Raw genomic sequence first — 25898 nt, 5'->3', positions numbered from 1 at the left:
ATCTCATTTTATCTCCACAACAGTCCCACCAGGAGGGTCGCCCTCCATTTACAGATGAGCTAACCTCAGGTCCAGAGAGATAACATCATGACTTATGTGACCCAGCAGAGCTGGGACTAGAAGCCAGGCTTCTGACTTCTAAACCAGAGCCCCCATCCCAATTGTTTTTGTTCTATGCCCAACCCCAGTGACAGATCCACTTATTAGCCTGACATGAAGGAAACCCTAGGATCTGCATGCCCAAATTATTATTTTATGTGTCTGGCAATATTTTCACAGACACGTCAAACAGATGGCCCCAACGGGCAGGGATTAGGGCTTCATGGTCCCTAAAGGTCATCTTGGTAAAGGGACACCCTCAAAGCCAGAATAAATCCCGGGTCTCTAAGAATGTCCCCTAATACAGAAATGGATCCAAGGCCCCTAAGTGGAATCTGTGTTACAGGATCAGAGCACAAGGTTCTTAAGGACCTGTCCTCAACATCCCCACGTAACAGGGTGCAGGGGCTCCAGTTGCCCTTTCACCCCCCTACCCCACCCTCTGGCCATCGCCATCCCTCCCCCATATCTCTCAGAAAGCTGCTTCCTGCACCAGCGCACTTGTTTTGCTTGTGCTATTTGTGTCTGCTTCTAACAGCTGGCCCCAGCCTGGCAGCCCCCAGCTCTGAGGATTATCCAATTATCCCATTAGCCCAGCATGTCCTTCCTTCCTCCAGAGCTATTAGTTCCCCATCTCCCTCTTCCTTTCTCCCTCCAAGGGCTGCTCCATAGCCTTCCTTGCTCCTTCCCTAGTCAGGCCTAGGGTCAGTCCCCAGTCATATAGACTCAGAGAATACCCAAGCTGGAAGGGACATTTGTATCTGTCCATATGCTTCATCATTTTGCAGGGAAGGAAATGCCTGCTGTACCCAGTCGCGTGACCCATTCATATCAGCAAAGAACTAAAACCCAGGTCTCTCAGGCCGTCCCCGTGGCTCAGCGGTTGGAGCTCTGTGCTCCTAACGCCGAAGGCTGCTTGTTGGATTCCCACATGGGCCAGTGCCAGATGGCTCAGTTGGTTGGAGCGCGGGTTCTCAACCACAAGGTTGCCAGTTCGACTCCTCAACTCCCGCAAGAGATGGTGGACTGCGGCCCCTGCCACTAACAACAGCAACTGGACCTGGAGCTGAGCTGCGCCCTCCACAACTAAGATTGAAAGGACAACAACTTGACTTGGAAAAGTCCCAGAAGTACACACTGTTCCCCAATAAAGTCCTGTTTCCCTTCCCCCCACCAAACAATAAAAAATAAAACAAAAAAATAAAACACAGGTCTCTCAACTTCATGGCCATGCTTTTTCTTACCACATGTGGTCAGCCTTATCTAGCGCGGAGTACGCTTAGCCCTGGAATGGGAGGAGATACTATCTCCACTCCACTCTCTGCAACTCTGTGGTTGAGATTAGAACGCATGGTCTAGGTCGGGAGCTAAAACACACACTGGTGAAAACCAGCACATTACCCAGGAGTTAAGTCATACCTTAGCAGCAGAAGAAGAAATGTTACCAGAAGTCAGTAACACATTTCTGGTGCATAAGACAAGCATTGAGTGCTCCAGGAACTCAGAAGAGGGAGAAGAGGCTTTCAAAGAGGTTCAGGAGACGGTTCTTCAGTGGGTAGCTGAACAATGGGAAGTGTTTCAAGTAGTGGAGATTCAGAGGAACTGCATTCCAGGCAAAGGCCTCCCCGAAAGGGAAAAGCAGGGAGTGCGTTGAAAAGATGGTAGCACCCAGTTTGGCTCAATCAGGGGGCGGGGCAGGGTGGGGGGAAGTGGGGTGAGGACAAGTCTGGAGAGAAAAGCTGTGCCCTGAATGCCATACCCCACAAGTGAGGCTTCATCTGATACACATGTAGGGCCCATGGAATGTTCTGGAGCAAGGGAGGGACATGAGCGGAGGTGTGCTTTGTGAAGCTTAATTTGACTGCATGGGCTGAATGGATTGTGGTAAAAAGAGACAAATGCAGAGAGGGCAGTTTGGAGCTTATTCAGGTGGGTGAGAATTAATGAGGCCTCAGCTAACACTATGACTTTTGGGGGAGTTACTGGGGGTAGAATGGATGGAAAAGAATTAGCAGGATTCACTAGATTGGATTTTGGAAGATAAGGAAAGGAGTCCCCATTAGCAGGATTAGGGGAGTTAGGAATGGCAGTGGGAAGTCCGGGGTAGAAACCGGAAGGTGGGTGAGGACCCTCCCTACTTTGCCCTCAGTCACTCACTGGGTAGAGCATTTTGTAAAGCTGGCAGTTTGCTTTATGTGCTGTGTGAAACCTTCCCTACCCTATGTCCCAGCCCCTTCGGCTGCTCTACCAGATGTCCACGCGCTGACCCGATTAATCACACGCTACCCTCCACCCCCACACAGCAGTGCACTTCAGCTGGGGTGACATTGCTGTCACCACAAGTGGTTCTGGTGGGAGGAACTTCAGGCCTTTTTGATTCCTTTCAATCCATACCAGGTAATCGTTTCCCACCTACACCCATAAACTTGATTCAGGTGATGACTTTTACACTTTGTCATTCCCTCCTCCTAATAACCCAAACACCTGCTGTGGGCTTCCAGGATCCGAAGACTGACCATTCTGGCCAGGAAAAATGAGCCATCCTTATCTGGCTTTGTGCCCTGCAGTTCAGGGGAGGCTCGTCGAGGCTGCACAAGGGAGCCCAGGCCCCTTCCACTTCAGTGAGCGCTCTACCTGAGTGTGCTTGGAGTGCACTGAAGATCTAGCCACTAAATTGTTGCGGCCTGGTGGTCTCAAACATGAACTAGTTATTCCACCAGAGCTTCTGTGAGCCCCGGAGCTCCTGGAGGTTGTCCTACCAAGCCTAGTTGTGCCCTTCAGAACAGCATAGGGGGAGCTGGTTCCCTCTCCGGTCCGCTCACCTGCTGACTCAGCGCTCCCTAAGCCACCGCCCACCTCACCTCCTGCAACCACTTTCAGTTTCCAGTTTCCGGACCCTCCCTGTCTCAATTGACTTCCTTCAGCCACTTGTCAACTCTGCCAGGTATAATTGAGAGACTACCACCTCATGGCAGCCACGTGCACATCTGGTATTTCAGTTTGTTGGTGACCAGCTGTGGTGTTGAGAACTGAGCAGGAGTCTGCTGCCTTGAGCAGGGACCCCGTGAGCTCCTCCAGCCTGAGGCTCCTATTAACTGTGACGTGATGCAGCTTGAGGCTGGCGTCGCGTCTTTCTCTGGCATTTCCCACAGAGTTAGCCGGTGCTGGACTTAGCCACTAAAATGTTGTCATGCGGGGTCTCTGGTCCCGCTCCCCACATAAGAGCGCAGGACATGGTGAGGCCAAAAAGGAACAACCACGGAGCCATAGATAGGGGAGTCTTACCATTATAGTCTCGTTGGCGGTTGGGTTGGAGACACAGGAAGCAGGAGCCACATGATCCGCAGCCCGCTGTCTGCTACTCTACCAACCAACCAACACCCCAACGTAGCCACGCAGTTATCAGTGGCTAATGGCTAACCGGTTACAGCTGACGGCCAACTAGTCACAGCTGATGGCCATCTACTACCCAAGCCAGCACCTTTCCACGTGAGGCCGAGAGCCTGGAAACTGCTCTCTGGGACTCTGTCCCCACAAATGTCCGTGTTGTTTTGAACTTGATGATGTAAAGTGATGTCTTCTCCCTGCACATTTTACTTTTTCAAACTCTATACAGGACTTTACACTGCTCTTTGCACAGTTTTCTCTGTCCAGCCCTGTGAAGTCATTTTGAATCCTCATTCCGTTAGCCCAGACATGTACTATATCCTTCTCTGTGCATCTCTTTAATAAGCCCCAGCTCCTCTGGATTCGAGACTTTCATAAACATATGAGACAAGGTGAAGCTGAAGACGGCAAATGATCCGCACAGCCAGGGCCCCTGCCTAAGTCGTCTGCTGGTTCCCACACACACCTCCCGGCTCCCACAGACACCAGAGGCTTCCAGGTGCCTGGTTTAACTCACTCAGAGAGTGACTTGCCCACAATTGGAAACGAAGTCAGCAGCAAGGCCGTGGTTTGAACCTGGTGTTCTCATTCAAAGCTCTGGGAAGCAGGGTGGTGGTTGGAAGAAGCAATCAGAGGGATTATTGCTCATGTCTGGATCAGGCACAAAAAAGAGTCCAGCTGAAACCCCCAGAGATTGCCTTGGGAAAAACTTCAGAATGCCTGGCACAGCCTCTAAAAGTTCTGTGACCGACAGAACAGTTGTGACATTGGGCTCTGCGCCTGAATTTTCCTAAGAAAAAAACTAGATAATTTTTTTTAAATCCCATCTAACTTTAACAATTCCCAAAATCTCTGAACTGAAACCAGGCTCTATCCCCCTTTTCCCCTTTCCAACTCAACTAGAAAATGTGGGTGGATTGGGAAAGAACAGAAAAGAAAGATCAAAACTGTGACAACCCTCTGACAACATTTTAACTTGAAAATTGCCTGTAAATGGATGGCATAATTCTGTGTAGGCAGATGTAAATCAGGCACACATTTACTCAGCTCCTTCTCTTTCTATCTCCTAACAAACCCCTTGAAGAGACAGGCCCCAGAGTTTTCAACCTGCCTCATTCTTCAGATGTTCCTCCCCCTGAACTCCCAGAGCCTGTGTCCCGCCTATGGCCCTCACCTCTGCTGCCCGGACAGGCTGCATCTGGCTTATTTTCCTTAGTTTGTTGATGGCTCCCTGTGCACCATCCCTTACCTGACCCCCGGCTCAGTATGCATCAGCAGGGACTTATTTATTAAGCATTTGAGAGAGGAACAGAGTCAGGAGACGGGGCTCAAGTTCTAGCCTGCTTTGTCCTAACCTCTCTGAGAGCTTTCTGGCCATTAGGTGTCAGCCCAGATGGCTAATTCTGCAAAATCACACATATACACACAAACCCTTCCCTGGGCCAGGCAAAGAAGCGTGTGGGTGGTTCCATGAAAGCCTTTCCCACTGATGGGAAAAAGTCCTTCCCTCAGAGGACACTGGGTCAGTCCCACCCATCACCAACCCAGCCTCCTGCTGATGACGCCCTGGCCTGGTCTCTCCCTGTGCCCAGTCCTCTCCAGAGCTGCTCCTTCTCCTCTGGCAAAAGAAAGGGTCAAGCCAGAGCATCTAGAAATGTGTCTCCCGCACTTGGGCTCTGTGTTCGGTGTTGTCCCTCTCCTTTGAGGCTGTGTGAATCATCTGATGTTTTGCCTACCCCTCTGTGGCTCTACAGCGTGACAGGGGCTGTCCCAACAGTGACAGTTACTGCTAATGACAAGCGACAGCTGCTGTGAGGTGTGCCTCTGGACAGGGGAGGGGTCGGTGTGGGGAGGAGGAAGAAGGGCTAATTTGTCACTTTCCACTTTTCCGAGCAGATAAGGACTCCGGAGGGAATGCCCTGCCTCACAGCAGACCTTTTCAGGTCCTTTTATCACCATAAGCTCTTGCATCAGCAGAGGGATGTCACTCGTGCTCAGGCCGTAGTTGGGCCCAGCACAGGAGCTCAGGGGGACAGAAGCTGCCATGCCAGCTTCTGTCTCACACACACAGCCTCAAAGGAGAGGGACAACACCGAACACAGAGCCCAGGTGCGGGAGACACACTGTGTGGCATGACAGGGTAGGAGGAGGTACGGGGCTCACAGCGCCATCGTGACATGACTTTCCTTCGGCCCCAGGGGTGGGAGTAGGCTGCACTGAACTGTTCCCACCCCTGAAGCCCGTGGATTCCTGTTTCCCAGCACAGTTGAAACGGCCAGCCTCTGAGCTCCGGGATGCCCAGTAGATCCAGGGGGTGTCATCAGCACCTCACTTCCTCTTACTCCCCAGGCTGCCCCTCATCCCTGTCCTGCAGGGGTTCGCCCCAGCCTGGCCCTGAGAGGGCTTGGGCTCAACTGTATTCGGAAGCCCTTCCTGAGCCCCTAGCCCAGCCCGCCCCAAACCCAAAGCCTGCACCGTGGTAGCCCAGCCCCAAAGCTCAGTTCCCAAGAAGCCTCGGAAAAGGCTGGAGAGACTGTTTCTTTTGTCTCTACCTGTGTGGTTCTCTTTCTGGCCTCTCCCCATCACCTGGTCACCATGACCCACAGTATGCGTGCTCTGGGCCCCCTCAGGCACAACGCAGGCCACTGCTCGGCCCTCGGCCCACAGCCAGCACAGACCAGTGTGCAGGAGGACGCCCACGTGACAGGGGTGGGCTTGTGCATTTATCTCAGGGCTTCAGAGCCCTGAGAACTCCCCGGGAAATTACTGCTGCCTGGGTGCCCCCAGCCTCTCGGCAGCAAGCGCTCTGGCTCTGGTGCTTTTCGAAGCGTCCTAAGCGTCTCTTCCGTGCAGCCAGTCTGGAGGCCCCCTGGTCAAGTGTAACTGAAACCAAGCTGTGTCGGTCTGGGATACTTACATAAGCATCTGTGCACTTGGAATGAAATGAAATCCAGGCAAGTTGTTGTTACCAGGTGTAGAAACCAGGGAAACAATATGGGGCGGGGTCAGATGCTGCCACTGTAGTAGTAACGTTTCATGTCTTAGGCAGAGGGGAGGGGACATGGTATTAGTTCATACTTTTTAATTTGGTTGAAATAAGTTAATGGGGGGGGGAAGCATGGATTTTGCAGTCAGACAGACCTGGGTTTTAAGTTCATTTCTGCCACTTACTAGCTGTATGACCCGGGGCCAGTACTTAACCTCTCTGTTCAAGAGAGGCTGTTTAGTCTCTCTGTTGTTTAGTCACCTGTAAAATGGGACTCTAGATGAGGGTAAAAGGGATTGAATACATGGTGATGGAAGGAGAACTGACTCTGGGTGGTGAACACACAGTGGGATTTATAGATGATGTGATACAGAATTGTGCACCTGAAATCTATGTAATTTTACTAACAATTGTCACCCCAATAAACTTTAATAAATAAATAAATACATAAATAAATAAATAAATACATAAATAAAACGGGGCTCTCAGGGCTGCACGAGGATTGCCCGGGAAGGTCTCACACGCCTTCCCCTGTCCCGCCTGAGTGTTCCTGGCCCTCAGGCTGGGGTGGGTTGCTAACTTCCCCCCGGGCCTCAAACTTCTTCATCACAGAAGAATGGCATCACCTCCTTAGGCCAGGTGCCCCTGAGACAGGCATGAAAGGAGGAAACACCTGTTTCTTTGTTGGGAGGAGGAGGTGGGGTGACTCCAGGGGAAGGCAGTTTAGCCCCAGCCCAGATCTCTTTCCAGATCCCTCTGTGGCCTCTCAGCGGAGGGCTGCCGCAGGGCAGTGGGGAGGGTGGGGCACAGCTCTGAGAAGATACCGGGCACTTAGATCCTCTTTAAAGGACAGTGGGAAGGTAACGGAGGGAGGAGCCTGGACCCCACACTGGGGGAATGCCTAGGGCTGGAGGGGTCAGCGGCCTCTGAGGGGAGAGCCCCTCCTCCCACAGCCCCCTTTTCACGTGGACACAGGTCTCGGGGGCTGTGCGTGGGTATTTGGATTCTGGTGCAACCAGGCAGCCTGTCCCCTCGGAGGATGGGAGCCGGGGGAAGCCCTCCGGGGCAGGCAGGGTGTCTGTCTGTTTGCACATATGCTCATATTCTCTCACACATGCAACGCACACCTATACATATGTGTGCCAGGCCTGACTGAGGAGTAGGGAAAGGAACTCAGACACCATTCTCATTGGACAAGCTTAAAACACAACATGGCTCATTTTTATTTTATCTCAGAAAAAAACATTCCCTTCAGAAGGAAAGGCAGTTAGACAGGGCCTCCACCTGGGCAGCTCTGAGCTACCCAGACTTACCTCATGGCCGGCCAGCCCCGACCTCCTCCCCTGAGCCCACCCTCTGGCACTGTTCTGTTCTAACTCTGCGTCCTCACGCCCAGCTTTGTCGCCCGACATGGCCCTGGGACTGAAGGGGTAAGAAGTACATGGCAGCTCACAGTGGGAGAGGGCTGCCTGGAACTCCCTGGGCCGACTCCTGGTGCCAGCTGAGCAGAGGACTGACAACAGACCCTGCAGCCAGGGAGGGGCAATAATAAAATAAAAGCAGATCCTCACGCTTACATTTTCTCCTGGAAAATATAGTTAAATGCCACCTCCGGGCATAGCAGCTCCCAACCCCTCGGCAAGTCTGGGGAGGGTGGTATGTGTGTGGCAGGGAGTCTGTGGGAGCTACTCCTTAGCCTCAGGGCCAGCAGCCTGCTCTGCCACAGCTGCCCTGTGGGGACAAGGTGGCACTTCTAGATGGTCCCGGAAGAGGCTGGGGCCCTGCGCAGCCAAGATGCCCTGGTGCGGTGGCCCTGGCCTGGTGGCCTCCCAGCATGAAACGTCCGCTTCCTCGGACTCCAAACCCTTCCTGCTGGGCCTCATGCTGTGCCAGCCAGGGCTTGGTCCAAAGTGGGAACCAGCCATGAGAAGGGTCTCCCAGCATACTGACTGGTTCTCCCAACCTGACTGGTTCCGCCAACCAGAGAGAAAGATTCCTTCCCTTAGGAAGGGGCAGACTCAGTAGCTCCTCAGGACACTCCTGCTCCATCCTGGGCCAGAGGGCCCTCCAGGCCAGGGGACTCTGGGCACGCTCCCCTGAGCTCATGGCTGAGGAGCTCCACGTCCTGGAGGCCTGTGTCCCCATGGGACTCGCAGGCAGGCCCTCCGCTCACCAGCCCCAGGGCGTAGCCATTGGGCCGCCGCTTGGGGTGGGGGGCGCTGCCGTTGGACCACGTCCCAGGAGGGTGGCCGTTCAGGCGGAGGCTGATCTGCTCTCCGTCGCTGCTGTGAGCTGCCAAGGCCCGGGCACTGGTGCCACCTGCCTTGAAGGGCTCGCGCTGCCTCAGGATGTGGCTGTGAATGATCTTGCGGAAGGTCTGGCGGAACTCGCGGATGCGATAGGCGTAGATGAAGGGGTTCACGACCGAGTTGGAGTGCGAGAGGACGATGGCCAGGTACATGAGCCAGAGGGGGGCGTGGGTGCAGTCGGGACAGAAGAACGTGAAGCAGTTGATGATATGCAGCGGCAGCCAGCAGAGGGCGAAGAGCCCCACGATGATGGCCAGCGACTTGGCCGCGTGCACCTCCTTCTGCAGCGTGGATGGAGCCCGCTCCCCCGGCAGAGGCTGGCTCTCCATCTGCTTCAGCTGCCGCCGGGCCGCCAGGAAGATGCGCAAGTAGATGGCCAGCATGAGCAGCAGGGGCACCAGGACGCAAGCAAAGAAGTTGTAGTACACCATGTAGTTCATGGGGACCACGTCCTCAAAGAGACAGGCCACCTGGCCCTCCCCGCAGCCCTGCGAGTGGTTTCTCGCCTCCTTCGGCCGACCACAGTTGTTCCAGCCCAGCATGGGCGTCAGGCCGATGGCGAAGGACAGCACCCAGCAGACGGCGATGATGCCCTTGGCCCTCGCGCCCGTCACCAAGCCATTGTACCTGGGAGGAGAAGAGCAGCGTCAGAGGCCTGAGAAACCGGGCCGGGCAGGGCCAAGGGGCAGCGACCCAGGCACCCCTTCCTGCCTCCTAAGCTCAGTCGTCTCCTCTTCTGTTCGGTGGAGGGACAAGCCTTGCCTTGGAGAGCAGGCACCCTGGAAAGGGATATCACCTCTCAGACGTTCAGATCATTACTGACTAGTATGACAAGTAGTCCTGGGACTTAATTAGTTAGGTTCGAGGGAATTAATAAGTGATTTGGGGGGCTAGGACAAGTTATCACCCCCATGTTGATTTCAGTCGATGCTGGAACAGCGTCCCCTTTAGAGTGGGAACAGGTCAGGAGCGGGGACTCATTGGCTGAGGGCAGAACCAGATCAGACCTGTTGGCGATTCTCTCGTACTCTGTGATCTTCCTTCCCCACTTGACCTAGAGTCTAAGGAAGCCCCCAAGGAGAGGTGCCACAGCGGGGTAAAGGAGGGGTAGAGGTCCCAGGCCCAATGGGATAGCCTCTCTTTCCTCTAAATTCACCCACAGCCCTCTGGAGAGAGATGAGATCAGCATGTTTTCACATTTCTGTAGAAGTCTGAACATTCAGGAGGAAAGAGCTGCATGAGGTGCTGGGATCCAGAGAGGAAACGTAATCTGCCTGAAAGCCCTAAGCACTCCAGAGAGCCAGACTCAGCCCCAGCCTCGCGAAGTGGCCTGATCTGCCGGCCAGAAAGCTGACCCCAGGCCCAAAGAAAAGGTGGCATATTTTATTAAAAGAACCAAAGAAATCCTCTCCCTGATTGAGGGAGGCAACCTCAGTTATCTCTGAGGGATGACCTTCTGTTTAATGGTTCTGATTCTGGCGACACCAGACTGCCCTCCCGTCAACCTGGTCAACCCTCTCCATCCTTCAAGTTCAGGCTAGATATCTCCTCGAAGAGTGCCACGAATCCCTAGCCCATCTGGGTCCTCGAGCCTGGGGCCTAGGGGGCAGGGACACAAGAGGTGCCAAGGAAAATGTGCTTTACCTAATTCCAGAATTGGAATGGAAGCATCCACAGAAACGATTTAGTCCATGGGTGGCAAACACAGGGGCCTACAGGTAACAAACGTGTGAGGCAGGCTGGTGGGGCGTCTGTTCTGTGTGCAGGAGGCAGCTAACACCGCTCGGCCCCTCGCTGCCACGCCAAATGTGTGCCCAGTGCTGCCAGGTCTCAGAAGGGGGTGGGGAGCTGATTTTCTGGGTAAAATCTCCCATGGTTTAAATTTTCTCAACTAATTCAAATTAAGAAAAAAACCAACAGCAACAGAAACCCGGTGGCCTCTTATCTAGCCTAACCCCCTCATTTTATAGATGGGGAAACTGAGGCCCAAGGGGAGGAATGGACTTGCCGTGGGTGTTGCAGGAGCCCAGAGGCAACTCAGGCCAAGGTAAGTTTGTCAATTCTGAAACGATGTCAATTCTGAATGCAAACAGTAGCCAGGCAGGGCCGTTCCCAGGAGCTCCACGGCCTCGCTCGGTGGGGGCTCGGTGCCTGCAATAGGCCTGGGCAGGAACAGGGCTGAGGACGGACCTGCCCATTCTACCAAGAGCCTGCACTGCCCTCGTCTCCTACTCTGCGGCCTCAAATGTGCAGCCACAGCCTTATTTTTATTTTGATTTTTCTGGCATTTAACACTTACATAGCTCTTGCTGTGTCAGGCACTGTTTTTAGTATTCTACAAATACTAATTTATTGTCATCTCATTGAATAGAGGTTGTATTAATGTTAATATTTTCCTGAGAAAAGCATCTCCCTCCCTGGGTTCTAGCACGAATACGTTCCTGTCACTCTGCCTCTCTAAGCCTCAGTTTTCTCATTTGTAAAATGGGACTAAGAATCCGGGGCCTGTGAGCGCTGGTCCATGGGGCAGAATGTAGAATCCGTGGGTGGAAATTACAGGCAGGGAGGCAGATCGTGGCTCAGAGTAAGTAAGAGCTTCTCGGCTGAGCTGGTCACAGGAGAAATGGAATGAACTTCCTGTCATTTGAGGCAATCAAGCAGAAGTAAACAGTTTTAGGGATGGTGTAGAGGACCCTGGAGGCCACCTGCTTAGGGGATTTTCAAATTGTTCTCCAGCAGCAACCTTCTTGCCCACATTCCTAGCCAATTACAGAAGTGGAGCTGCCGGGGAAGAGACGGGGCTTAAGATTCACTGAATGAACGAGTGGTGGGGATGCCAGGGCCTGGCTTCCGGGGACACAGTCTGAAAATCCCTTGTGTGTCCAGCTCTCAAGAAGTAGCCTGTCCCTGCATTGTGAAAAGAAAGCCCCTTGTGGGGACAGAAACAAACATACATTAATAGCACTGGCCTATGTGTGCAAAGCACGTCTCTGGAAGGATTCCCAACACTGCCTTCTAGGAAGGGAAATGGAGGTGGGGCAGGGTGCAAGAGGGACTATTTTTCACTACATGCCCTTTTGAAATTTTAGTATGTGTGAGTATTATTTATTTCTAAAAAAAAACCCCAAACAGATTAATCTTATTATTCAAAAGAAAGCCCTTAGGCTTAAGGCCTGGACCCAGGCTGCCAGGAAGCTGGAACAGCATTAGGGCCCAAATGGAACAACGGCTGAGCCACAGCCTGGCCCGTCACCATCCCCTGGGCGGCGTCTGTGACTGAAAGCAGTCACATCTTGGCCTCCTGGGCCCCAGATGTAGACCGTCTTGTGGAAGGGGTGACATGGCCATCCAGCAGGTTTCGGGGAGCCCAAACATGTCACATCGTGTTTCCCTGAAAGTAAGACCGAGTCTTATATTAATTTTTGCTCCAAACGACGCATGAGGGCTGATGTTTAGGGGATGTCATCCTGCAAAATCATGCTAGGGCTTATTTTCCGGTTAGGTCTTATTTTCGGGGAAACACGGTAGGAAGCGGGTGCCAGAGCCACTGCCCACACTTGGAGGGTTCTGCCTCCCTGCGTCCTCCAGCTCACAGGCTGCCCACTGCTTGGGGGCTCCCACATTTCGGGTTTACCCCATGATCCAAGAAAAACCCCCACAATTCCAGATGGAGCTTCACGTGCATTTGCCCTACACTGAGGAGAAGGGGGACTTCCCTAAGTTGTCCAAACGAGCCAGTGATCCAAGATCGAAGAGCCACTGATCACGGGTGAAGGTCAAACTCCATCCTGGGCACTGGCAGGTCTGAGCTGGCCTCACACTTGACTGCCCGCCTGTTCTTCTGTCTCCATTCCCTCTCCCCGGCCCAGAGCCCACACGCTCACTCCTTCCTGGGGCCTTTGCCCAGGCTTGGCCCCCTTCCTGCCTCTGCCTCTCCCCACACCCATCCTGCAAGACCCATCGGGGACACCTACTCCAGGGAACCCTCTCTCCTGATCCTGCCCTCCTTAGAAGCCAGGGCACTTAGGTCTTATCCCCATGGGACGATTCACTATATACAACTTCAGGCCTTTGCACCCACTGCTGTGGCACTCGGCCTGTTTCCCACGGAGAGAGAGGGCTCACCAGGGGCGCATGTGAGAGACAGGAGACAACGGGTGCGAAAGTTCCTGTTGGGACGAAATAAGCCTTTGTGTCTCGCCCCGGCCGTTCAGTCCTCTGGGCTCCCATCGCTGCCTCTGGCCAGGCTTCTTTCTCACCAACTTCCTGAGGAGGCCCTGCCCTAGCCCACCAGGGTCCCTACACTTGAGAAGGAACATATAGATTTTTCTGAAACGGAATTATTTAAAAAAAAAAAAAAGGTGAGTGGTGCAGGCCTGGGGCTAGGCGTCCAGGGCACGGGTCAGAGGCTAGATCTCAGAGCCGCCAAATGGATCTACTGAATGGAGTGGGAACCGGATCCAGAGGCGGCCGCGTTCCCAGCTGGCAGGGGACAGAGGAGCAGCAGCAGGAGCAGCAGCCCAGCCAGGCAGTGGCTCCAGAGCTGCCCGGAGCTCTGGGTTTTCCTGCGCCTCCATCTAGCTCCCGTCATGCCCAGCTCACCCTCAGGAGCCCCCACAAGGACACCTTCATGCACTCCCCTCTCCCGAGCCCCTGCCGCCCAGGGCCCTGGAGGAATAGGAAGGTGGAGGGACCCAAGGGAGCCTGGAACAGCGTGAAGGGCCCTGGCGTCCCCCGTGTCGGGAGACACTTTTCCTTCTCCGGCTCTGGCCTTCCAGTGAGTAACAGGAGGGTCACAACATCCGCCAGCCACAATGCCTGCATGAGGATCAAAGGAGACGCCATTGCGCTAACTTCCTCTGGCGACTGTGCCGCCCTCTGCCCGAGGCGGAGGCTGCACAGCAGCCAGTGGCCACCAGCGCCCGGATCCGAGAAACCCACGCTGAGTTTTCCAAAGCCTGATGATCAAGCAGAGCTCAAACGGCCGAGGTCTGGGTGGAACTATGTGGGTGCTGTTCCAAGAGATCATGGGAGTCGGGGGACGGGGGGAGGTCCATGGCTCCATCCAGGGCCCAGCTCTGACTCTCCAGCAGCTCTGGAAAGAGCTGTAGCCCCTCCCCCCACCCCACCCCCACCCTTCTCAGGGCCTTGTCACTGCCGTCCACTCACTGGACCCTCACAACACCTTTCTGAGCTCAGAGACGCCTGTCCCCTCTTATAGATGAGGAAATGGGCCCAGAGAGGGACAGTTCACTTTCCAGGGTCACATAGCATGTCCCATCCTCCAACATCAGGGAGTCGTTCTTTTGACTCTCAGGAAACAGAAACAAGGAAAAGAAGCCGAGCCCCTTTCGATTGAGACCAGTAACCTTGATCTGTCCCTAGGATGCTGGTGCCCTTTGAATCAGGGGAGAAAGTGAAAGTGAGGCCTCTGCTTCCCCACTGAACCTTCAGACCGGGCTGGCCCAGCCCCTGAATCGGACGCCGATCCCTCGCTGTCCAGTCCACCTGGGAGCCCACAGACAGGCCTCCGTATACTGAGCCGTCCCTTGACGGGCCTGGACTCTGACTCTGCTCTGCCCACTTAGGCTGGTCTTCTATCTGGACAAGGGCCCTGGGCTCTCCTGAGACACAGTGTCCTATAGGGCCACATGGGGCCTGGGGGCCTGTCTTCATTTGGGGGGCGTGACAAGGGTGCCTGCTTCCCTCTTAGAGCACTGGTGACAGGAATGGTGACCTGGTGCAGGTTCTGGGACACAAGGGCCACCCTGTGACTCAGCTCTCCACAAAGACTGAAGTCTGTGGGTGGCAGGCCACATCCCAGCTGTGCTACCAACTCGCTGTGTGGCCCTGAGGGCTGTCTCCCTTCTCTGGGCCTCATTTTTCCATTCAGAAGATGAGAGGAAGTGACCTCTAAGGGCCCCCTTGGGTTTGACACTCTAAATTTCCATTTGCTCATTAGCTTCTCCTTCTCCCGGCTGGGGCACCCTCAGCCCTGCGTGGGGCTGCTGGGGCCTGCGCTGTAGGTAGGCACTCCACCTGTTTGGGAGAGTTTCCCACAAGGGATGGGGTACCCGGGTCCTTTGAGAGCTCCCTCAGAGCCTGCAGCCACCCAAGCTGTGGAACCCAGCTCTGGGATGGAGGGGCCAGGAGGTGGGGTAGGAGGCCCCAGGGTCCCCCGTGGGAGGGACACTTCCAAGCCTCATCTATGGCCAAGTAGGTGGAGGCCACACTAAATAAACTCAGCCTCGGGGAAAGTCTTCACTTACACAATAAGTGGCTGAAGTCATTTCACAAAAGATTCACCATGAAAACCCCCTCTACCAGCCGGCCCTCCTCGCCCCCAGTGCACAGGCCGTCTCCAAGACCATGAGTGCTCAGTGACCTACAGAGCACAGAATTTGCATATGGGTTCAAATGACTCACTGTGGCATTTGGCCAAGTCACTTGCCCTCTCTGGGACATTTTCCTAATGTGCAAACTGCGAGGCCTGCCCAGAGGAGGAGGAAGGGCAGACTTCTCGCTCCGAGGTCCTGTGGTTTCCCGTGGGCCCCGCCCCTCCCCAGCATCGCGCTGTGTGAAGAATGACCCAGATGCACTGCCCAGGCCTGGGCCACACGCATCTGTCAGCGTATGCCAGCCTCCAGCATGTAGCCTGGGGGAGTCTGGGGAGGGTCAGGGAGCCTGTGCCCATGGGGATCGCCTAGGCTGGCAGGATTGCTGGCCACGCCCCGGGCAGCCCCAGATTGGGCTCCACGGTCCTGTCACCTCAACACAGACACCAGAGACCAAACCCTGACCCTGGGTTCACCCTGACCCCAGGTTACCCTGATCACGGGCACAGACCAGACACTGGCACAGGCAGCCTTTGCACAGATGTGAACCCAGCACGCGGCGTGCCAGGGGAGGGAAGGCGGGGCCGCCCGCCGCCCCGCCCGGCGCCCAGCTCACCGGAGCGGGATGCGGATGGCGATGTAGCGGTCAATGGCGATGGCCAGGAGGCTGAAGATGGAGCTCTGCGTGAGGACCAGGACGAAGCAGGCGAAGAAGAGGCAGCTGTGGCAGGCGGCACAGAACCCGATGCTGATGGTGATGGCGAAGGGGATGGCGAGGACCCCCACCGCGATGTCGGCAGCTGCCAGCGACACCACAAAATAGTTGGTGACGTTCTGCAGGTTGCTGTTCAGCCACACCGCCCAGCACACCAGCACGTTGCCCAGGACGGCCAGCACGGCGATGGCCAGCTCCACCACGATGTACACGGAGGAGCCCATGCTGGGCATAGCCGCAGGCAGACGGAGTCGGCGAGGACGCGGGCCGGGCCAGCTCACGGTCCATAGCTGCAGTGCAGCCGGCCCTGCCCAGGCCCCTGAGCCCCTTCCTCACAGGAGCCAAGAGCGTCCCAGCTGGTGGAGGGGGGACTCCCCCAGGGCTTTTTCACAGCTGCCTCGGAGTCTCCAGGAAGCAAGCCCCCTCCAGGGGCTCTGGCGGCATCTTGGCTCAGCTCAGCTTCAAGTTCCCGGGGCACCTGCCAAAGGAGAAGCCTCGTGAGGAGCTGGACCACTATGGAGCCGGCACAGCTAAAGATTCCCGGGAACAGCCTGTTTCTTTCTAGGGCAGCCGGGAATCTTTCAAAGCTAAGTCGCTCATGTTAGTCCCCCATGCTCAGCTTCTGAAGCTGTCTGTGGCAGCTCTGCCAGTCTCCTGGTCCCTGAGCTCACTGCCACCCCCACAACCCTCCCGGGAAGGCCCCCTCACCCTCAGGCTGTCCCAGGCTCACCCACCTTCTCTTTCAGCGAGCCTCAGTCAGCTCCATCCCTTGAGAGCTCTCTCTGGGAACTACCAGCACCTCCCTAAAGGTCAGGAGCAGGCTCAACGACCCTGAGAGCTCCCATGGGGAAGATCTGGGGGGCCGTCTGGTCCTGTCTCCCACTGCCAGCAGAGAAGCCCTCTTGCCTCACCGGTGGTGCTGCACAGGGCAGCAGAGCGGGCACAAAGGGCGTCTGCCCTTACGCAGCCCCTGCCAGCTGACGGCACATCTGGGTGGAGCAGCAGACTCCTGCCTCCCACACCCGCTCCCCAACCTGCTACTCTGCCTGCCTGACACTAGGACAGACTTAGTTCAGTGTGGTATCAGGCAGAAAGTGGGGCGCTCAGCCAGGACTTGCTGGGACTGTGGACAAGAATGTTTTTCCTTTCTGGGCCTCAGTTTCCCCACTGCGACAGTGAGGAGGTTGGACCCCACATAGCCTCTGGAGGCCATTTCAGCTCTCAGCTGTGATTCTATGAGAAGTTAATACACAGATTTGGAAGTGCTTCCTCAAAGTCAAAACGCCGCAGCAATGTAAGGAATTATAGAACTCCCTCAGAAACAGAAGCTGGGGTCATGGCCTCCCCAGCCCAAATCCCTACTGCTCCCCTTTGAGCTTGTGAGATGGTCTCCATGCCCTCGCCAATTCCGGGGGCCTCTCCTCACTGCCTCTGACCCCACCTATCGCACTCACCTGTGCTCATCGTGTCCCCCCCATGTCAAATGCACCCCCTCCTCCAGTCCTGAGTCCTCTTGGGGGCCCCAGGTGTGCCTGTGCAGCGGCTGCCACCTGCCCAGGGACAAGCCCAAAGCTGCCTTTCAGCCACCGGCATGTGGGGTCTGGGGGTTGCATCCTCCCTCTCTCCTCTAGGAAACGAGGGATGGAGTGGGGCTGCCGACCTCCCCCTGCCCTGTCCTGGAGGTGACAGATGGCTGCAACAGATGAGCCCCAAGTTTCCTTCTAACTCCAATGTGCAGCCACTCCCACTAGGAGGCTCGGAGTGGAGCACCCCACACCAGGAAGCAGGAGAAGACGCTAAGCCCCTGAGAAACCACCAAGGGGTTCCCACAGCTTGTGGCTTCTCCAGGACTGTCAGGGGCCCACAATCAAGGGGTACGAACAGGTCCCACTGAGCTCCCACTATACACCGGACACTTGCCATCAGCGGCTCCCAAAGCGAATCACTGGCAGAGGCGGGCCAGACCAAGTTTCCTGGTGCCATCCCTGGCTACACAGTGTCCCCTGGTGCTCCCAGCCTGCGGCCCAGAGCAGCATTCACCAGGGCTCCCCCAGCTGCTGAGGCTGTGGGTCCAGGCTCTCTCTCATCCTCGTTCTGCGGGAGGGAAGTGACAGGCCCAGGCCCGCCTCCCACCTGGGGCCTCCCGGGCTCAGTAGGAGCAGGCCAATGCCTAATCAGACCAGCCAGCCCAGCAAGCCCCACGGAGGCTCCCCCCACCCTCCTAACTCCTCAGAGCCGCCTGCAGTCCTTCTGACCCCAGCTTCAACCTCCAGGGGAATCTGTGTTGAGAAGTGTAACAACCTCCATCAATTCCTCTAGCCCCGCCAATAAGCCCTGGCCCATTGTGCAGATTCAGAGGGCCCTGCTAAGGGGCAGACGAGGTGGACCATCAACGATCCCAATACGCCCCACATTTCTGTGGAGCTGAGGCCAGGCTGCCCAGCCACACTGCCCAGAGCCCTGCTGAGAGGGTCACGGCATCAGCACATGAGCCGGGATGCCTTGTGTGGAAGGGCCTCTGCACGGGGAGGCTCTCAGCAGCCCCGGGTACCTGCCTGCATACTGCCAGTCCTAAGGGTCTGCCCACTACCTTCCGCCCAGCTCCCATGTTGACCAGTACCTGGTACCAACACCCTTCCCGACTGACGTGAGCTGCCTTACTGCTGCCCACCAGGCCTGGGATGGCCCCTCCTTACCCCCAAGTCTCACTGGATGCAACATCCTTCCGCCCAAGTCAACCCTGCAAGGAACTAAAGTCACACCTGATGGCCCTGCCAGCCGGGTTCTAACAGGCTGCTCTCCCTCAGCCCTTCCTACAGTGTTCCTGTGGGCTCTTCCAGCTCTGCCAGCACATCCTGGGGTGAGGGTGGCCTGGCCCCACAGGACCAGAATCGCCCAGCCCAGAGGAAGCACATCAGTGGAGCCTGAGGCACTGCGGGGACAGGCAGGGCAGGGAGGAGGCTGGGAACCTGTGGGAAGGTTAGGAGCTTCCCAGCCTTAGGCGTCACATTGGCCTGGGGCAGGGGGTGGGGGGTGCGGTTCTATGACTTATGGCCTTTGCCAGACTTGTGTGGTGTAAATGCTCCCATTATGGCCAGTTTCAAGGCACTAATGTGTCACTCACAGGAACCGGGACTCAACGCACAGTCAGTCAGCTCTAAGAGCTTCAGCCTTCGGTCTCCAGCCACCACAGGGCCACCAAACCTTGTGCTCTCCCAGGGGCTACCTGCCTGGACACAAGGACTGTACTCCAGACCCTCTTAAATTGCTTATGCAGCCCGATGGGGGCGTTGGGGGTCATCTGTGTTCTCACTGCCCCTACGAACCCCACTTTACAGATGAGGAAGCTAAGGCCCTCTTCCAGTCTTACCGTGAGCATAAAAGGATAGAATTCAGCTGGGGGAAATGCCCATGGAAAACAGCAGCAGGAAGATTTCCTGGGGCCTCCTGGCCCCTCTCTGCTTTCCTCCCTTCAGAGGCCTCCAAGAGCGACAGGAAGGTCCGGAGGCCCATGGGGAGGGGGTTGGGGGTGGGGCCAGGATCTGGCAATTTCCTAATCTTCTGTATCGGCTGTCCATCTAATTAATCTTCCAGTCTTCTGTTGCTAGCCAGGAGGGGAAATTAAATAGTAATCATGTAATATTTCCTTGTGATCGTCCCTTGCTGGGGACAGGGCAGAGGTCAGAAGCTGTCCCGTACAAACTAGAGACACATGCTGGGAAACGTGCATACGCCTTGAAAGGACAAGCACGTCGGACTCCCAACAGTCAGACTCCACATGCCGCTTCTTCCCACCTTCTTCCTCACCCCCACTGGCCTGGCCGCTTTAATTAAAACTCCATTTAATCACAACCCACATATTTCCTGGCCCACTTCTGGCTCTTTGTATGTCAGACTAGCGGGACTTTCTGTACACATGCCCCCATGGTGCCTGGATACCCCCGAGCCTGCTGGACGGAGGTCTCCGCCAGCTTCCAGGCAGGAGTCTGCACACCTTTTCTTGGGTGCGGCTAAGGGCAACGTACTGAGCCCCGGATAGGGACTCAGACCTGCCCCAGCCACACTGGGCCCATTCCTGGGCTCCAGAATCCTGGCCAGAGAATCCTCCACTACTTTCTCACAGCAAACGTTTCCCAAATGCCTACTCAACGCCAGGCCGCATCCCAGCTGCTGGACCACTGGGCTGCCCGCTGCTGAGCCTGACCCCAGCTGGGCCGTGAGCCGATTGCAGGGGACCCTGAAGAGGGATGTGTCCCACGAGACGGTCCTGAGAGCCAGCTGCTACCCGAGTGTACAGGTCACTTCCCCACCTCCAGGACCTCAGCTCTCACTTAAGATGAGCCTGCAAACCACAATTTCAAAGCGCAGGAGTAAAATTCAGGCTAAGAAAGATAAGCCACCGCACCCAACATGTGGAGATTCATTCATTCCAGAAGACAGGAAGGTAGCAGAGTCATCTCATAGTGATTTTCAGACATTTAGGCTCTTCAAAGAGATAAAGAAAGGAACAGCACCCATAAGAAGAATGAGAACTTACGAACTGAAAGGCAGAAACGAAACAAGAACAAATATGAACAAAAATAACACAAAACCCCGGAAATGAAAAATGGAGGGATTGAGATAGAAAACACAATTGACACGAGAGCTTTGGGCTTTCAACTGGGGCTCTGAAGACCGCACTGAGGAATTCTCCCAGAAACTGCACAGAGAGCCAAAGTGTATGAGGAGATAGCTGAGAGACTGAGAAGCACTAACTCAGTCGGAGGGGAGAAGGCAACAAGAAGAAATAGCTGGACAGGCAGCTCAGCTCCTGCTCCCAGCCACAGCCTTCTGCTGGCTCTGCCCTGAGTGAGCTTCGGTGTGGCCCAGGTCTGGCCACGAGCCTCCCAGAACCCCAGGACCCACCAAGCCCCTCTTGTCTTGGCAGGTGTCTTCTGGTTCGGCCTAGAGGTGAGCAACCACCTCTTAACCTCCCTCCCTCCCTTCCTGCAGGGCTGCCAGCGTCTGCCTCCAATTTCAGGAACTTGGTGCAAGCTGGGCCCGCAGTGCCCAGGCAGGCACCCAGTGGTGCCCCTCCCCCACTGCCCCTAGGGGGTGTGGCTGCTGCTTTCAGTCCCTGGGGGCAGGATGTGGGCAGGAACAGGGCGGAGAGCCAGCTCCTTGCACGGGGCCCAGCCCCCAGAGCAGCCTCACTTCACAAGCCCCCTGGGCTGCAGGGCCTGCCAGCTGCCTTCTCCCTGCTTGGGGCCCAGAATCTCCTCCTATCCCCACGTGTCCAGGCCAGATGACAGAGAGCCTGCAGGACCTCCCCGTCCTAGCCTGAGATGGCCACTCAACCCTTCACTGGCCACCTTACCTAACACCCCCTCCCAGGTGCCACTCAACACCTTGGAAGGTGCTAGGTGCCCACGCTGTGGAGGAAGGAGCCCGGTCCATCCCCCACTCCCTGAGACCCTCTGTGCGGAGGCTCCTCACATGTGTCTAGCAGACTGCGGGGAGAGCTCTGCACCCATACCTCCCTCAAATGAACCCTCTAATGGTGGGACGATGCCTGAAGAGAGGACATGGGGGGTGCGGTGCTACTAAATGGCCTTGAGAACAGACTCTACTGGGCCTGGGGTGGGATGCGGGCAGAGGCTAGCCATAGGGGCTCCCCAGAGGGCAGGTGCACTGAGGACGGGAGGGAGGAGGACCACTCCTGGGGTCCCTGGGACGAAGATGCAATGCTGTGGCCCTGTAGGCTGAAGACAGAGAGCGGGAGTTTAGCCAGACCAACTGGAGCAGTGCCTATGGGCTGGGCCAGGTGCTGCGTGGCTCCCCCACGGCTCCTCGGCCCACTCAGTGGCTCCTTGCACCCTGGCTCACAGTTTGTAGAGACCACTGAGGGGCCAGAGGCGAATGCCCCTATGACAGATGGGCAGACAGATACCAGCCCTGGGGGCCTCTGGGCAGAGACCACCAGCCCAGACATCAAAGGAGGCACCAGAGGGGTGCAGCCCACCTCTCCATGGCGCACTGCAGCAGCCTTTCCCCCAGGTGACAGCTGAGCTGACTGGAGCAGCAGCAGCGGCAAAGGTGGGAGCCCCAGAAAGATGGTGCCAGTCACTGCCCTGCAACTTCTGAAACAGGACTGTCCTACAGAACGGGGTGTGGGCCCAGAGGAATCTGGAAGGCTTCTCAGAGGAGGGGCCATTTGGGCTGGCCTTGGAGGACAGGGAAGTGAGGGGAGACGGAGAGATTCCAAGCAAAGATCACAGCCTGTTCGAGGCTCAGAAGCATGTCAGAGAAGGCCTGAGGGGGTCCTACAAAGCTGGAGTACCCTGCTTTCCTTGGGCGACCCGGCCCTGGGTTGGAGTGAGGGGCAACTATTCTTCCCTCTATCCAGACCCTCCCGTCCCAGGAACAATCTCATGGCTTCTATGCCACAGGGGCCCCTTTCATGACTCTGTAGGCTGGGCTGCGGGACCTCTGCCTCTAAACTGCCCCTTCCCCCGCCCCCCCAGAGCGCCCAGGCCCTCCTGGAGGGCTCCTCTCTACATCCCAGCTCTGAGCTCCTGCCCCCTCCCCACTTCCCTTCCCTCATCGGGACCCAGCTCAGACCTCCAGGGTCCCACCCCCAGCCACCACACCAAACTGCTCCCTCCAACCTCCAGACCATGGGCAACCCCTCCCTTCTGTGGCCGTGCTTCCCTGAACCCAGACCTCTTCCCTGGGAGTTGGGACTCATCCCTTTTGCCAACTCAGCACCTGATTCCTGGGGTCTCCTCAGCATCTCCTGACACGCACCCACCAAAACCCCTTCCTTGCCCATCCTTCACGCCTTTGCAGTCTGTCTGGCCATCCTTCTCAAGGCTCTCACGTGCGTACATCTTCCAGCACCCAGTTTGAGTTGCAGCAGACAAAACAGACGCCATAAGATGGTCGGGATGGCGCTTCCAGTTCATCCAGGGTAAGGTGGCTCAGGAATTGAGCAGGTTAGATGGTACCAACAGCGACTGTGGGATTTCAGATCACTGCAGAGAGCTCCCAGGGGCTGTGGTCCTACACGGGCATGCACTGCCCAGGGCCACCCAGAGGCCCTGAGGTTTACAGGGTGTAATGCCCTGAAGCCAAGTGCTTGCTCCCAATCCAACTGCAGTCCACATGTCCCTCTGCTGACAGTGGTCCTTGTGGTGTCCCTGGGCCCCACAAGGCTAACAGCCCCTGCTCTCCCCACAGCCAAGGCCCATCTTTCATTTACTCTCCACCACAACTCTGTACTGTAAGCATTATTTGAATCATTATGCTTGTGTTGCAGATGAGAAGATGGATTCCAGGGACAGTGACTTGCCCAAGGCCACCCAGAGAGTGAGTCAAGACCAGAACCCAGGTTTGGAACCTCCATTCCATCGGGTTGTCCTTGAAGCCAGCCATTGAGCTCTTAGGCTGTGGGCTCCTAGGGGGCAGGACCAGGGGATGGTCTGCGACCTGCACTGCACAGGCCAACACGAGGGAGGCAATATGCAAGTCCCTGGAGTCTCCCAGGATCAGCCTGGCCCAAAGCCTGTCTCCTGCCAGTGACCGAGGCTGCCCTCAGCCTCCCTGAAGCTGTGGACAGGGAAGCCGGCTTAGCCCAGAAACTCATCTGCATGAGGGGATGGGGACGGAGGGGAAGTGGCCCAAGGGATGTTAAGACCTGGGAGAGCCAGGGAGACCACAGAGGGCAAGGGCAGAGCAAGGTGTTGACACCACCGCCAGTGGACAAGCCTCAGTGAGGAGCTCCTGCCAAGACTTGAGATGGGGAGCTTTCTCAGGCACCCCAGGCTTCCAGGACTGATGAGGCAGCTCTTGAACCCACAACACACTCCCTGGCCCACTGTGCTCCCCAGAGCTCCCTATCATGGTCCCCAGGGCCGGGACAATGAGGGGCAGCTCTGGCTGGGCATGGAGGTGACATGGAGACTCTTTCGGAGGGTGCAGAGCTGCTGGAAAGCAGAGGCCAAGTGGAGGGCAGCCCTGAACTCCGGGCGAGGGGCGCACAAAGCCCTGTGGGTGGACACAGGCCTGGATGCTGCCTGTGATGGGCAGGGAGAGCTGGCTCCTGGGGTAGGCAGCCTAATCCTCCCCCAAGAACCAGCCCCTGACTCCAGTCCTGGGGAAAGAGGGATGCGGACACCTGCCCTCAGGCTCGCTTCTCCACCTACCCCCAGCCTCCGTAGAGCCCCAAACTCCTACTGTACAACCAGGGGAGTTAGTCCAAAGCGGTGTGGCCGTGCAGGTACGCAGAGATGTTCGCTCCGCGGCCGACAGCCCCCTCCTTGATCCCTTGGGCGGTCCTGAGCCAAATCCCTCGAGGGCTGCCACCATTCCCGCCATTCCTACCTCCGTCCGGGGCAGCGCGGAAGCCGGCCAGGACCAGTCCGAGGCGCGCACCCACCCGCGCCCGTCCTCTCGTGGGTCCCCTAAGTCCGGTTCCCGCCACCACTGTCCGTGAGACGCGCCCGCGCTCGGCCGTCTGTCCCCAACTCCCCTTTCTCGCCGCGCCCCGGGCGTGCGGGATGCTGAGCGTGTGGTCACCGTGCTTCCCTCACACCGGCCCCACCCCGGGCTGCGCCACCTACCGAAGCCCCTTCTGGTCCCCGGGTCCCGGAACCTACGCGCCCCAGGCCGCGCCTCTGCGCCCCCAGCCCAGCCCCAGCCGGGAGCGGCCGGAAGGTTCCCCGAGGGCCAAGGGGCAGGCCCGTGGCACCCAGACGGGCTGACAGACGGTCCCCGCCCGTCACCTGCGGGTCCGGACGCCTGCCTCCCAGCCCCCGCCGCGGGGCCGCCGCGCTCTCGCGCCCCTTCCCCTCCCCGCCGACTCTTGCGCACCTTCCGGGCTAGTTTGGGGCGGCCTCGAGGGTCCGCACGCGGCCCCAGACTGCGCCTGGGATGTGCGACCGCGCCTGAGCCGCCCCGCACTCGCCATTGCAGTCACCGCCTTCAGGCAAGGCTCGGACCCCGGCCCTGTGAACTCGCTCTCAGGCGGCGGGCAAAGAGGGTCGGAGCGACGGGGACCCTGAGCGGAAGGGGACCCGGGCGGTCCGCCCCCTCGCCCCTGGTCCCGCAGCCCCGACGGCTCCACGCCGCCCGCCCCCGACCCTTGGACCGCGTCCCCGGGACCCCCGCTGACCTGCCGCTCGCGCGCCGGCTCCCGCTGTCTCGGCTGCGGCTCCGGCTCCGGCTCCGGCTCCAGCCGCGCTGCTCACGGGCGCCCCCTGCAGGCTGCTCCGAGACTCACTCTGTCCCCGCCCCGCCCCGCAGCGCGGGGAAAACGAGGCCCTGAGTGCGCCCGGGAGGCCGCGCGGGACTGGCGGAGCCGGCCTGAAAGCCCGGCGATACCCCCAGTAGGGCCTGGGCACCAGCTTGCTCTCCCAGGTTTCGTTGGTTCCGCCACCTCCTCCAGCCCCTTCGACGATTCAACGGCCTGGAGGGCCCTGAGAGGGGCCTTTCCCGCCCGGTCAAGTCCACGAGGGCCTGGGCCTTCACTCCCTCACCTGCAGGAAGCACCCCACCTCCCAAGGATGCCCCTGCCGCTTTGATCCTCCTGAAGTTCTGCTGTCCCTTATCGTAGGAGCGGGGCTCGGTTGATGGCCCGCGTCATCCCCTCCCAATGTCCAGCTGTGGCTCAGGAAGTGCCCAGTGTCCACTCCTCTGAGAATCCTTCGATGACTCCTCAGCTTCTTTATCACAACTCAGGGGCCTCAGGGACTCGCCCTGTCTGGTCCCCAGCCTTGCCCTCACTCCCTGAATCTTGCTTCCGGGTGGTGGTGATGGGGTGGCCTCTCAGCTCAAAGGATATTTCTGAGAAGCTGGCCCCAATTTCCAATGACCTCTCTGCCCTTTCCAGCCCAGACTCTGGGCAAGGGCCCCTCCTGTTCTTACAGCCTCTCCTACCAGATCAGGCCCTGCCCCCCGCCCCCACTTCTCTGAGTGAAAGGAGGCGGAGTCACTTGCAGCACCATAGACTAACCTGGAAACTCAGACCCTTGGGCCAGGACTCATCTTCCCCCTACACACCAGGCCCGTGTCCCGGAGTCTTCAAATTG

At 57.3% G+C, this 25898-nt stretch overlaps 1 protein-coding gene across 5 annotated transcripts; it reads right to left on the bottom strand.

Annotated features, from left to right (window-relative positions):
• Window positions 1-7669: 7669 nt before the first annotated feature.
• Window positions 7670-25043, bottom strand: ADORA2A (adenosine A2a receptor). 5 transcript variants are annotated; one of them, XM_033098554.1, is made up of 4 exons: window positions 24983-25016; window positions 19202-19435; window positions 15733-16309; window positions 7670-9408 (listed from the first exon to the last, which is right to left on the bottom strand). In XM_033098554.1, the coding sequence occupies exons 3-4, from the start codon at window positions 16062-16064 to the stop codon at window positions 8502-8504; spliced, it is 1239 nt and encodes a 412-aa protein (XP_032954445.1). In that variant the 5' UTR covers window positions 16065-16309; window positions 19202-19435; window positions 24983-25016; the 3' UTR covers window positions 7670-8501. The 5 variants fall into 5 exon arrangements, with proteins under 5 accessions (XP_032954445.1, XP_032954444.1, XP_032954446.1 ...); XM_033098553.1 differs by lacking the exon at window positions 19202-19435 and having other exon boundaries at window positions 24983-25043; XM_033098555.1 differs by lacking the exons at window positions 19202-19435; window positions 24983-25016 and adding an exon at window positions 24682-24855.
• Between the last annotated feature and the right edge of the window lie 855 nt (window positions 25044-25898).

The sequence above is a fragment of the Rhinolophus ferrumequinum genome, chromosome 25 (assembly GCF_004115265.2).
Source record: "Rhinolophus ferrumequinum isolate MPI-CBG mRhiFer1 chromosome 25, mRhiFer1_v1.p, whole genome shotgun sequence".
Taxonomy (NCBI): domain Eukaryota; kingdom Metazoa; phylum Chordata; class Mammalia; order Chiroptera; family Rhinolophidae; genus Rhinolophus; species Rhinolophus ferrumequinum.
Note: the sequence above shows the minus strand (reverse complement) of the source record. Positions and strands in the feature narration are given on the sequence as shown.